At 42.6% G+C, this 14708-nt stretch overlaps 1 protein-coding gene across 1 annotated transcript in view; it reads right to left on the bottom strand.

Moving 5' to 3' along the window:
• The window catches only part of GCLC (glutamate-cysteine ligase catalytic subunit), a 51573-nt gene extending 39226 nt beyond the window's left edge, over nt 1-12347 (bottom strand). The window contains exon 1 of the mRNA XM_039221677.1: nt 11726-12347. Within this exon, the coding sequence (XP_039077608.1) occupies nt 11726-11875 (150 nt within the window). The 5' untranslated portion in view covers nt 11876-12347. The remainder of the gene's footprint in view (nt 1-11725) is intronic.
• Between the last annotated feature and the right edge of the window lie 2361 nt (nt 12348-14708).

The raw sequence follows: 14708 nt of genomic DNA, 5'->3' as shown, positions 1-14708 counted from the left end.
CAAATCCAAAGGACTACAAAAAGGACCTTGGGAGAAGGGAGACAAGGCCAGCGGGTCTGTGTGAACATTTATGTAATTAGGAACATCTGGTTTGGGGTTCTTTTGTAATCTTGTTCTGGAAACAACTACCATATCTCAAATTCTGACCATGACAGACAAAAAACCTCGGCATACAGAAAACTTTCGAAGGAGTGTCTAACAAAGTAAAACCATAGCCATATATTCGCCCAGGTTACCTGGACTGGTCTATCCAGGTTTTCTAAATACCTATCAAAATGTACCCAAAATGAGCTCTTTTGGCTAGAAGTCTGAGGCGTAATCATGTTTCCCCAACTTCTTAAACAGTGTCTGAGAAATCCAACCTTTTAAGTGGAGATTCAGGGTCATCATTCTAATAAACTCAATCCATTACAATCATTCTCAATGTACTAGTCCAGAGACAACTTAATAGCCACCAAGGTATTACTTACATGCCATCCAGTTCAACCGCAAGAGTTCAATTCTGTTTTCTTGCTGAAATTGTAATCAAGATTTCAAGGACCCTATGAACTGTGAAGACATCCATGGGCTTTGGGCCCTTTATTTTGGCCAGAAAGCAATTTTTGCTTTTTTCCCCCAAGTTCTTAATATGTTTGAGATAGACTGTTGCCGAAGCCTCCAGGCCCCTACTAGCTAACCAGCAAACCCAGGGGCTTCCTTTCACTTCTCATCCTTCCGCACCTTTCAAAAGCCTGCGAGCCTTCTTCCCGCACCCAGCAGTCTTACTATCCCTCACACCATTCCCTCTCAGGATCCCACACTTTATCCCTGTCCCTTAATATGTGTATCCATCATGGGGCGCCTGGGTGACTCAGTCAGTTAAGTGTCTGAGTTAAGCTCAGGCCATGATCTCACGGTGAGTTCAAGCCCTGTGTGGGGCCCTGTGCTCACAGTGCAGAACTCTAGTAGAGCCTGCTTCAGATTCAGTCTCTCCCTCTCGCGCTGCCCCTCCCCCACTCATGCTCTATCAAAAATAAATGTTAAAAAATGTATTTTTTTAGATGTGTATCCATCAGGGTTCTGAGGTGCCGCCAAGGTTTCCTCTCCCTGGTCTATCTTGCTCTCCACTTTGGTATTAACCACCATCTTTAGGCCTGTGGCTGCCCCACCACACACACAGGCAGCTCAAATGTTGCTCCAGCTTTCTGCCGTCTACCTGGTATTTCTACTGAAGGAGAACCAGGCCCCTTAAATTAAAGGGTTGCAAACAATATCCAAACCAGTTCTCTGAGGAACTACCCTTGCAGGGAGTCTTATTCCCTTGGTTATGTGAGTTAGGAACCCAAGTGAGAGACATAACAACTCACATGCCAGGTCTTTGGACTCCTTCTCTAAAGTATCTCCCTTAACAGACAAAAATCTTTATCTCTAGAGTCGTAGGCTACACTCTTTTCTGTCTCCTAGCAATGACATGTCCTCTGTAGTGCGGGCTCCCCATCTCCAGTTATTCCTCTCAACCCATGTCACACTATGACCAAAGGGACCTAGAAGAAATTTCCTCGTAGTGTCCTTGTACTTAACAATACTAAGTCTTCTGACACGGCCTCCTACAAAGGACCTTCAACAGCCTGAACCCAACTCACCTTTCTAGCCTCAACTTCTAGCCATTCCCTTTTCTCTGCTTTGGTCCTGTGTTTCAGCAGTACTTTCTTGACTTCAGGCACCTCCATAATCTCATATTTGCACATGCCCTTTCCTTGCCTTTCTTGTTCTCCCTTGGAGTCTCACCAGAAGATTAACTACCCAGCCCTAAGGCTCCCAGGAACTCTAGGTATACAGCAAACTCCTCTCCTCCCTCCCCCTTGTTCATCCACCTTCCTTCCACTGGAGTTCAAAAGCAAAGAGCTTCTCCTTTTTCTTGATTTCTCTATTCAACCCTGTGACCTAACACAGGAAGCCCTTGAGATACAGAAATATACAACAGATACTTAATTTAAAAACTATCCAGAGGCGCGTGGGTAGCTCAGTCGGTTAAGCGTCCAACTTCTGCTCAGGTCATGATACTGCAGTTCGTGAGTTCCAGCCCCACGTCGGGTTCTGTGCTGACAACTCAGAACCTGAAGCCTGCTTCAGAATCTGTTGTCTCCCTCTCTCTCTGCCCCTACCCCACTTGCACTCTGTCTCTCTCAAAAATGAATAAACATTAAAAAAAGATTATCCATCATGTGGAACTAGAGTGTATTATGCAAAGCCAAACAGATTAGTCAGAGAAAGACAAATATCATATGATTGCACTCATATGCGGAATTTAAGAAACAAAAATAGATTATCATGGGGAAGGGAAGGAAGGAAAAATAAGATAAAAGCAGAGGGAGGCAAACCATAAGATACTAAATACAGAGAACAAGTGGAGGGTTGTTGGAGGGGCAGTGGTGGGGGGATGGGCTAAATGGGTGATGGGCATTAGGAGGGCACTTGTTGGGATGATCATGGGGGACTACAAGTAAGTGATGAATCACGGAGTCCCACTCCTGAAACCAATACTCCACTGTATGTTAACTAACTTGAATTTAAATTAGTTTAAAAAATTATCCATCATGGAAATATAGCCTTTAGTATTCTGCCATACGTGAGTAAAACTTAATCATTAGCTTTTCTGAAGAAAACATTTTTGCAATACCATCTTGCTTTTAATAGAAAAGCTGCAGGGTGCCTGGGTGGCTCAGTTGGTTGCGTGTCTATCTGGCTCTTGACTTCGGCTCAGGTCATGATCTCAGGGTCATGGGATGGAACCTTGCGTCAGGCTCCGTGCCGAGCATGCAGCCTGCTTAAGATTTTCTATCTCTCTCTGCCCCGTCCCTCGCTCGCACTTGCTCTAAAATTAAAAACAAACAAAAAAACAAGGCTGTGAGGCTCAAATAATCTCACTTAAGAAGTTAAAAAAAATTTCTAGAAATCTAATATCTATGACTATATAACTAGATTACTTTGTCAGTAGCCAGTGAAGTACTTTTTCTTAGATGAATGTTAAAATCCAAAAGGTGACAGGATAAGGAAATAGATTCTATAATTTCTTGTATACATTTCCTGATTTTTATTAGTTGTGTGGAATTTAAAGTATTCTGAAAGTTAAATTGTTAAAAGAGACAATCAGAAACTATATATATATAAACATATATATATATGTCAACATGCAATTCAAAACCAAGAGATAGTGTTTGGTTAGTCTTTTTGATTAGTCTTACAGATGAGGAATTTGTGGTCTAAAGAACTTAAGTTCTGTATCTAAAATAACACAATCGTTTTGGGTAAAATTCAAGGCCTAGACTTGCATCTTCAAATCAAAGTCCATTCATAAAATGTATGCAAACTTTTAAGTAATTGTGTTTTCACCATATACCCAGTCATAGGACAAGATCAGTGATGCTAAGCTATGACCATTACAGCATAAAAGAAAATCTTGGTTTAAAAACTTGGCTAAATCTTGGTTGCTGGAGGTATCTTATAACCACGAGGGCAGCCAGGCTTTGGATAAAGTTTACAAAGGAGAAGAGCTTAAAAAAAGATAAAAAGGAAAAGACTTCTGCTCAAGATGGAGTAAAAGCAACCAATTTTACCTTTCCTCCTGAAACATGAAAGAGCAGCTTTTTCAAGACAGTGGATAGCACGTAACAAAGGGCAGAGCTTCCTGAGATACAGAGGGGAGAAGCTAAGTGAGCCATACAACTGCCCCAGCTTAAAGCCTGGAAGAGAGGCTCTACATCATGGGCAGGAAGGTAAAGCAGAACCTGGAGGGCTCCCTGAACTGGAGAGAGAGAGCTGAAGGTTTGAGGAAATCACGTCAATTAGAGTTCACAGGACCAAGGAAGTGCCAAAGAGAAGAGAGATGCCCAGAGAACTGCAGGGGATCTGTAGAAGGTCCTGCCTTAGGGATCAGTAAGGTAGTAAGTCAACCCATACGTGAGGCAAGCACCCAAAGTTGGGGCACAGTTGTTTTCCTACAGGCCAGAAAGGAGTCACTTCTAATTTAGGGGCACTGGGGAAAAAACTCATAGGGTCTTGCCTCAGTAGAAGAATCAGCCCTAGAGACTTCTTTGGATCTGCCTAAGTACAAAATCAAGACCTCAAAGGATTAAACTACCTCCAAATTAACTATATTATAGAACAAGGCTTAAGAATACTCTTAGGAAGAGGCACTTGGGCGGCTCAGTCGGTTTAGTGTACAACTTCGGCTCAAGTCACCATCTCATGGCTTGTGAGTTCAAGTCCCACGTTGGGTTCTGTGCTGACAGCTCAGAGCCTGGACCCTGCTTTGAATTCTGTCTCTCTCTCTCTCTCTCTCTCTCTCTCTCTCTCTCTCAAGGCCCACGCTGGGTTCTGTGCTGACAGCTCAGAGGCTGGACCCTGCTTTGAATTCTGTGTCTCTCTCTCTCTGTCTCTGAACCTCCCCCACTCATTCTCTCTCAAAAATAAATAAACATTAAAAAAATACTCTTAGGAAAATATAAACAACAAGCATCCAACAAGGTAAAATTCATGTCTAGCATCAAACAAAAGATTACCTATCAGGCATGAAAAGAAGCAGGGAAGCATATTCAGAATGACAAGACTTAAAACTGAACTTAACCTTAAACAGCAAAGATGAAAGTATTAGCAAAGACACTAAAACAGATTTTAGAACTATATCCCACGTGTTCAAAAATGAGGTTAGAAAGGTCGCAGAATATAAGATAAATATGCAAAAATCAATTTTATTTCAATATACTAGCAATGAACAATCAGAAATTGAAACTTAACAGCATTTATAATAGGGAAAAAATATGAAACCATGATAAGCCTAACAAAAGATATGTAAAACATGTACATTAAGAACTATAAAATGCCAGGGAATCTGGGAGTTAAGCCTTCAACTCTTGATTTCAGCTCAGGTCATAATCTCGCAGCCCTGAGATCAAGCTCTGCATGGACAGTGCAGAGCCTACTTGGGATTCTCTCTCCCACTCTCTTGCTCTCTGCTCCTCCCCAACTCCCTGCTCCTCCTTTCCTCCTCCTCTCTCCCTCTCCCCCACCAAATAAACAAACTTAAAAAAAAAAAAAAAAAAACAAACACTGTAAAACACTGATGAAAGCTGGGCTTGTTCTAGGGTCATAAGACTCATTGTTAACATGTCAATTCTTCCCAAATTGATCTACATATTCAATCCAAATGCAGTCAAAACCCCAGGAGGGTCTGTTTGGTTTGGTTTTGGTAGAAATTGCCAAGCTGGTTCTAAAATTCATGTGGAAATTCAAAGGACTCACAAGAGTCAAACCAAACTTTGCTGTAAAAGAACAAAACTGGAAAGCGAATGCTGCCTGATCTCACAACCTATTACAAAGCTCTAGCAATAAACAGTGTAGTGCAGGCATAAAGACAAATAGATCAAATACAAAGAATCCAGAAATAAAACCACACACACAGACAACTGGTATTAGACAAGCCACAAAGGCCATGTTCCTCTGGCAACAGAGAAAGGATATTCTTTTCAACAAATGGTGCTGCGGCAACCAAAAATCAACAATCCATACCTTACACCATAGACAAAAGTAACTCAAAATGGGTCATAGACCTAAATGTAAAGTCTAAGATTATAAAACTTCTGAAAGAAAATAAGGGAAAAAACTTTCATGATTGGATTAAGATTTCTTAGATACCACACCAAAAGTATGAAAGAACAAGCAAACTGGACCTCATTAAAACAAACAACTTTTGTTCTTCAAAAGACATCATTAGGATAATGGAAACAGACTGAGAGAACACATGAACATTATCTGGGAAGAATTACATCCAAAATTTATGAAGAGTTCTCAAACTCAGGGGCACCTGGGTGGTTCTCAGTTAAGCGTCTGACTTCAGCTCAGGTCATAATCTCGCAGTTTGTGAGTTTGAGCCCTCATCAGCTCAGAGCCTGAAGCCTGTTTCCGACTGATTGTGTGTGTGTGTCCCTCCCCCCACTCACAGTCTCAGTCTCAAAAATAAACATTAAAAGAATTTTTTTTAAAGTTTGATAGTTTCCTTAAAAAGTTAAACACATCACTCCTAGGGAATAATCAAGGTAGATAAAAGCATTAAGTCCCAAGACATAATGTTCATACAAATTTTGTTTGTAATAGCTAAAAATTGGATACAATCCAAATAGTGGATAAACAAATCATAGTATATCCATGCGATGGAATACTACTTGGCAATTAAAAGGAATGAACTACTGATACATGCAACAAAAGGAATCCATCTCAAAATATGTATGCAGCTTAAAAAGCCAGACCAATAAAGTACATGCTTTAAGATTTCCTAGATATAAAACTCTAGGAAATGCAAACTCTACTGGGGTGACAGACAGCAGATCAATGGTTACCCGTGGAAGTGGGGAGGGAAGGGGGGAAATACAAGAGGCACAAGAACATTTTTAGAAATGATGGATATGTTATTGTGATTGTGGTGATAGTTTCACAGGTGTACACCTATATCAAAACTTGTCAAACTGTACATTTTAAATATGTGCAATTTAATGTCGGTCAGTTATATCTAAATAAAGGTGTTAAAGGGCTTTTAAAAACTCAACTAACTTGGTTCAATCATCAACAGAGATTAGCAAGCTTATTAGAATACGATCCATCCATTACCAGCAGCACCTGTAATGCCCCAAATAGTTTTCTAAATTTAACAACACATTCAGATGCCTGGAGTATATATATATAATGTTCAGGAACACAAATTCATTTTTTCCTTGATTTCACCATTGTGCTTTAAACACCTGAATAAATGCTATAAAACAATGTCCACAGTGACAGCAGAGAAGAATAAAACAACTTGGCTTTATAGGTCACAAAACACGCAATGATCTAGGTAAAAGAAACCTACATCTTCATAATGACTATAAAGAAATATTTGTGGTCAATATCTGATTCTAGTAAGTCGGTGTGCAATAATGTATTTTTAAGACACAATTTAAATTTTTAAATGCAATTTAGAAATACTATCAATAATTACCACCAGTACGACAAAAATAACTAAGCTAATGAAATATAATTATGTCTGAATAAAAAAATGTAAGTTAACTAGTTTAAAAAAAAAACAACCCACATACAAGGAATACCTCAGCCCCCTATGACTACTATGGCTATTTTTTTCCTTCAAGTTTGTATTTAAATTCCAGTTGGTTAACATAGTGTAATAATAGTTTCAGTTGTAGAATTTAGGGATTCATCACTAGTCCCCTCCCTAATAGCCATCATTTGTTTAACCCATTCCCTGCCCACCTCCCTCCAGTAACCTTCAGTTTGTTCTCTATAGGTAGGAAACCGGTTTGATCATGGGTATTTAGACGAGATACAGCAGATATTTAAGAACTTCCAAGTAGGGGCACCTGAGGGGCTCAGTTGGCGAAGTGTCGGCTCTTGATCTTTGCTCAGGTCATGACCTCACTGTTGTGTCACTCTGAACTGACAGCCCAGAGCCTGCCTGCAACTGTCTCTCTTCTCCTCCCTGTCTCCCTCTGCCACTCACGCTCTTGCTCATATACTCTCTCTCAAAATGAACACTAAAAACAAAAACAAAAGCAGAACTTCCAAGTAAACATTTTAAGTTACCATTTGAGTCTGTGTTTAGTAAGCGAGGCACTTACTCGTACACAATTTTATCAACATTATCCTGTTTAATCTTAATAACCCTATAAGGTATTATCGTCCCTATTTTATAGATAACAAAACTTAGGTTGAGATAAAGCAATCTGTCCAAGCTACACATTCATTTGCACTCAAATGACTATGCTTTTTTTTTTAATCCATTCTAGATTTATAGCTCAGGGTTACATTACTTTTCTTACAGGACCATACGCTTATTAATTAGCAAGCTATGCATTTTCTAAATAGTCACTTAAGCATTCTTACCCTATACAGGCAAATTTGTAGTTCAAACTCAACGGATGACCTATCAGCACTGAATATACTCCAGCCCAGTTTTACTGGCTTTATGCATGTAAAGAACACACTCAAGTATTAAAGGCATATTTTCCTATGATCACATGCACTTTTCTGCTAACTATAGTCAATTACCTTCTTAACTTTGAGAGCCACTATACTGGGTTAAAAAAATTAGAAAAATTAAACGTTTGCTTTTAAATGTTGTTTTCTGACACCTTTACAACTTGCAGTTTGAACTCTGTAAAAGGAGATTTGATGAAATCTCATACATTGTAAATAATCCAAAACCTGGTATAACGTGTTTCAGAAATGGACCTGGAGTCAGACAGATTTCAATTCTGATAATGCCTCTGCCATTATGTAGCAGAAAGGACACACAGGTAAGCTAACACTAGAATGATTATTTGGAAAAATTCAGAAGTTGTATTTATTGCCACATTTGCAGCATATATTTCCTAAGTTGGTCTTTTAATGTGGACGCTCTGGTTATAAAACAAAATCTGTACCTGAAAAGTTGTGTGTCAGCTGTGAAAAGGGCTTTCTTTTTTTGCAAACACAGAATGCTTAGCAGGTAGGAGCACCCAGGAACATCCATCTTACCTCTCCCCCACAGCCCCCATCCTGAGGCAAAATGAAGTGTTTTCCTGGTACCCAGGAGTTAGAACTTCTATCTCCTACAGAAACAGAATAAATGGTGGCTAGGGTTAGGACTGGTTACACCAAAGGTGAAACATGCATCTGTAAGCTGGTCTGGGGATCTACCCATTCATAAGGTTGTCACAGGAAAATAGTTTTGAGTTCCAAAAAGCCAGGATACACACACCTTTACAGAACCCACTTTTATTTAAAAAAAAAAAATTTAACATTTTTATTTATTATTGAGAGAGAGACCGAGCATGAGCATGGGAGGGGCAAAGAGAAGGGGAGACACAGAATCTGAAGGAGGCTCCAGGCTCTGAGCTGTTGGCACAGAGCCTGACGCGGGGTTCGAACTCACAAACTACGAGATCATGACCTGATAACCGACTGAGCCACCCAGGCGCCCCCAGAACAACTCATTTTTATCACAGCAATTGGTGGCAGACTTCTCTTTTTTACTCAACAGCCTAAAGATAATCAATCTCTAGGCGAATTTCAAAGAATAACTGGTTTGCAATATGTATATTATTTTTAAAAACCTTATTTAAATTATACTTAAACTATAAAAGCTGGATGGGAGAATCCAATCCTGTCATTTTCCAAAAGAGGAAACTGAGGCTCACAATCACACAGGCCGTTTGGCAAGCCTTCGACTAGAATGCGTGAACTACAAATCCAGGGTTCTTTCTGATAAACACTGTCAGATATAAATACTGTCATAGTAACTGGGGCTGAGCGTTTCCAAAAGTGTCAGGGTCTCCTTCTAACTGCGATTTTAAGGCTTTGCGAGGGAGGAGGGCGGGAAGAGGAGGCCTTGTAAGTACAACAAAATTTCCCACCAAGAGCAGTAATTTGGTATCATACCAACACAGTCCAACATATCACATCTCAAACACCATCTTCTGTCTGGCAAGGCCATCCTTCATCTCCAGGACCATACCACCCACCACACCCTTCTCCACTGTTATCTGCCCAAGCTTACTTGCTGCCTAACCCTGTCTGCAGACTTCTACTCCGTAGATGTGGTCCGTGAGTCCCTATAAGCAAAGAATACTGCTAACACTGAAGTGGATGACCTCTCTCCTGGTCTTTTTGAAGGCTCATCTCATCAAGAAAGCCTCCTGTGATAAATAGGACAGTCTGATTTTCAAACTCCTGAAGTGGCCACCATGCTAAGAAATAATTTACATGCAGGTCAACACACACCCGCTCAACACGCCCTCAAATAAATAACTCAAAAGTTTGACCCAATACTCTCACTGTTTATGCAAATTGGTACTCTTCATCCTATTCCATTTCATTTTATTTTTTTTAATTCTGAAGAGTGAAAAAAAACAAAACCCAAATCCAGGGAAATCCACATTTATTTCTCAACCCACTAATGGATCATGACCTGCAGTTTGAAAAACAATGTTCTGTATCATAAGAGTAATTGCTTCAACATGATACTAGAAGCATCAGCAAATATTTAGGCAGGAGACTCTTGTCTACCACCCTTCAAAACATCACCTTCTCTCTGCCCAAACAGAGATACCACAATGGAGAATTCGTTTCTGCAACAACCACGGGTCAAGGATGGGAGAGAGACCCAAACTTAGGGGACTAAGGTTTCACTGAAGTGCCATTTCAGGAGTATGTATGTAGAAAGCAGAATGGGACTTCCCTCCCCCCTCTCCCCTTAACCATCTGAACAGTCTTCACAGTCTCATTTCTTCCCCTTACAAAAGGCTGCCTACTTCTAACTGGACTGTCATCACTTGAGAGTAGGAATTTTACTCTTCTTGCAAATTCCATACTCTGTCCGGACACATGATTGCAGCAGAATCTTCAAGGGGGCTAGGGGATAGAAGATAGATCATAAAATGCACGCAATACACAAATGACAAACATAAACATATCAGATGTTGTGAAGAAACAAACAACTTCAGAATAAAACAAGAATTACCAAACACAACACGGTACCCCTTTTCTGTCCAAAGAATGACAAACCCCTTCTAGTAGAAATGTGAATTACTGATCATTATACTTTTCTAACTTAATACAGCACAATTCTTTCAACTGTAAAAAAGCAGAATTATCTTCCAATCTTAGAAACAAACTAATTTGCAAAGAGACAACAAGATTCTGCATTGGCTTACCAGCACCTTGACGCTTAGGTCAAGAGTAATAACATTAACTACAGATAAGCTTACACCTAAGCAAGCCTTGGAAGACAAATGGTAAAAACAAACAGATGCACTTTTCAAAAAAGCATTTAATTATCTGAATTGTATCTACATGTGACTTTCAAAACACGAGGAGAGCACAAAAAGCTTTGGCAGAAAAAAAAAAAAACTAAATCCAAAGGGGCAATGCTTTCCAGACCATTCCCATACACAATGGTTCAACATATTGAGAAAAGAAAAACATTTCACCTCTAGGCAGAACACATGTTGAAGCACTGATCTGTAAAGTTTAGGCACGGGATCTAGGCCACGGAAAAGCACTAACAAATCCCAACTGTGAAGTTTCAAGAACTCCCATTTAGAACTAAACAGGACAAGAAGTTTCCTCCCCTTTAGAAAAACCGAGCCCTAATTCCTAAAGTGATGGTGCAGGGGGCTGTAGGGGGTGGGGTGAAGAGGGTGCGAGGTTGCTGATGAGAAGTTGGGAGGTTTAAAAGGTAACCTGCATCAGGTGGGGCAGAAGCGAACATCCTGGAGACCTGACTCCTAGCTGCAATGTGCCTTCTAGGACAACTCTGTCCCTCTCTCACTGATCACAAAAGCTCATTTTTACACGGGACGGTAGATCTCGATACGCGGCCAGCACATGTATCAGACTGAGAGCTCCAGGAAGCACCAAATGTCACCCTGGCTCAAGCTCGCGCCCTCCCAGCGCCGAACCCATTTTTTTGAATGAAGGGGAAAACCCGTTAAGAATGAATGAATGGGAGGGAGGGGGAAGTCTAGTGAGGAGGCTCAGGCAGGGCCCCACTCCCCGGACGCCCGCCGAGCGAGGGCAGGGACAGAGCGTCCCGGGACCCTCGAGGCGCACCGGAGGACGCGGACCACCGTGGGGCCCCGGGCCGCGCCTCGCCGAACAAAGGAGGCACCGGGTGGCCTGACAGGGGCGCCCGGCGGGGGCGGAGGCCGCGGGCGCTCACCTCGTCGCCCCACTTGAGCACGTCCTTGTGCCGGTCCTTGACGGCGTGGTAGATGTGCAGGAACTGGAGGATCCCGTGCCGCCGCACGTGGTCGGCGTGGCGCTTGGTCTCCTCCCAGCTCAGCGGCGAACCTTGGGACAGCAGCCCCATGGCTGCCCCCTCCTCCTCCTCCTCTTCGGGGCTGACGGCTGCCGCTCGCTCCGGGCCGGGGGCGCGAGACGGACACTCAGCTGCTCGCAGAAGGCGCCGGCGGCGGCAGCTGCTCCGCCCCTCGGGGGCGCCCTCGGGCCACAGCTGGCGGACGGAGGGAGGGTCCGCTTCGTTCCCGCTCCCCCGCGCGGGTCCTTGCCGCCCAGGTGACCGACTCAGGGGTCCGGCGCGCCGCACGGACACAGAGGCAGAGGACGGGAGGGCAGGCTGGGCGGCTCTCGGCCAGGCGGCCTCGCCCGCTCCGGCTCCCGCCCCGCTCCGGCTCCCGGGCGGCGGCCACAGACCCCACAGCCGCGGTGCGGCAGCGGCTCCCGCTCCTCTTTGCCGGTGTCGTGCACGGGCTTCTTCCTACTTGTGACCAAGACCTGCGCCGCTGCCGAGCATGCCCAGTCCTGCGATCAGCTCACTCACGGCTCCCAGGCGCAATCCGTAGCTCCGGGTTTTATAGACTACGGGCGGGGGGCGGGCAAAGAAGGCGGGGCAGGAGAGGAGGCGTGGCCGAGCGCCCGAAGAGACTCTGAGAAGCTACGGAGGAGGCGTGCGCAGGCGTGGTTGGGGCGGAGTCGAAGGGGAGGAGCTCGCCGGGGGCGGGGGGGGGGGAGGATCGCCTCTCTTTAAGTAAACTAAACGTGTGGAAACTCGTTTTCTCCAATCCGAAGAGATAAACTTTGGGTTGGGGAAGAAGTTTGATTATTTGAATTAATGAACAACTCGCTATATTCTTTGTGAGGTGAGAAAAGGCCTCACACAATAAAAAACAGGTGAGAGCAGCCTGGTATGGTAATAACTCCACGGCTTGGGAGTCAGATAAAACACCTGTTCAATTCTAGTTTCCATTATTTACTGGCTGTGAGACCTTGGGAAAGTTATTTATGTACCTGTGCAAAAGTATATTAATTCTGCCTTTTACGTTGCAAGAGTGTGCACGATGCAAACGTGCATAGAGTTGATGGCCAATACATTACCTGGTCATTAAGAGGAATACAAATTTGTGTATATATGTATACAATGTATATATATTACAAGTATTTCTGTATTCTCTAAGTATTTGATGACCTATATTCTTTGCACAGACACCATTCATTGCAACAAGAGGGACTTTGTCAACATCTACAGATGCATTTATTGAAGGAATCTTCTCCAAAAGCACATCTCCCATCCAAACCTAATATTCATCCATTGTGTGACTAAAATGATGTTCATGTGAGCTTACCAAGGAGTAGAGGATTTTAGAAACAGCTGGGGTTGACCCTATCCTGCTGGGAAAGAGAAGGAAAGCGGTATCTCATCCCCAAGTTATTGTTCAGTAAATATGTGTTGACAGAGTGATGATGTGTCATCGAGGGAAAAAGTGACAGCGACTAGATCACACATGCACTGAGGCCAAAAAGTGTGTATTTATTGTGCCCACTTCCATCAACTACAAAGTTAACATTTCTTAAGCACTTATTTACTGCTGAAAGGATATATGATAGTAGGAGTCTTCTCCCAAACCCTTCCTATTGGATGTGGCCCTCTTAAGGCTTGGGGACATAGGTTTGGTTATAATTTCCCCCAGTAGACTGTGTGTATGTGTGTGGGGTGGGAGGTGGGTCGTGGGTTTGTGGGGGTGTTTGAGGCTCAGGAGATATTTCAATCCCCAGCACACAGCCAGGATAAAAAACAGGCTTCATTCTAATTTGTTCACAGCTAATCGACAACCTCAGCTACTGCACCCACTCCTCCTTGTATCCTCTGCACCAACATCACCAGACTTGTTTGGTCCTGGTTTTCCACTGATTTTTCTGCTTGGACATCTTCACCTGACACATTCCTGCTTATCTGCTCAGTCCCCGTTATTCCTCTCTGTAATTTGGTTGCATTTGTACATGCCTATAGTTCTACAACATGATAGAATAATTTAAACAATATCTCTATACTATCTGACTTTCTCTGGGATAGAGTTAATTTATGTCTTTTATAGCTTCAATTCTAGAAAAGTGCTTCCTATATATCTTAGCTTCCTAAGGAAACCAGGTAGTGGGGGGGGGGGGGTCTAGGGCAGCAGTGTTGCTCATGTAACACATGCAAGAGAGACATCTAAAAGATCATTTTTTATTCTCATAATCTAGTATTTGCATAGGCCTGCATTGTTCAGTACAATAGCCATCAACTACATGTGGCTACTGAACATTTGAAGCATGGCTAATTTGACTGTAAAACTGAACTTTATCTTTGTTTTAATCCACTGAAATATACCTTTCAAACTTCAAATTCCGTTTGGTTACTGGAAAACTTTTAAATAAATTTGGAGCAGGTTGGGAATATGAATTTTTCGTCGGTTAATTTTATGAAATGGAAATACAGATCAAGTATTTCCATTGAAAACTTAGTGGCCCAGGGGCGCCTGCGTGGCTCAGTCGGTTGAGTGTCCGACTTCAGCTCAGGTCATGATCTCATGGTTCGTGGGTTCGAGCCCCCGTCGGGCTCTGTGTGCGGACAGCTCAGAGCGTAGAGCCTGTTTCAGATTCTGTGTCTCCCTCTCTCTCTGACCCTCCCCTGCTCACGCTGTCTCTCTCTCTCAGAAATAAATAAAACATTAAAATATTTTTATATCAATTACATGTTGCTCTAACAGGAATTTGGGTATGTTAAAATACAGAAAAGTGCTTAAATTAATTCATCTGTTTCTTTTTAGTTTTTGAAGGTGGTTAATGGGAAATTTAAGACTATCTCCGTGGTCGCTTAATTGAAACAGCGCAGGTATAGACATTTACGCTTTGCAAAGCACCTG

This window comes from Hyaena hyaena, unplaced genomic scaffold (assembly GCF_003009895.1).
Source record: "Hyaena hyaena isolate Hyena2069 unplaced genomic scaffold, ASM300989v1 scaffold_997, whole genome shotgun sequence".
Classification (NCBI taxonomy): Eukaryota; Metazoa; Chordata; class Mammalia; order Carnivora; family Hyaenidae; genus Hyaena; species Hyaena hyaena.
The sequence above is the reverse complement of the archived record's forward strand: the minus strand, read 5'-3'. Positions and strand labels throughout refer to the sequence as shown.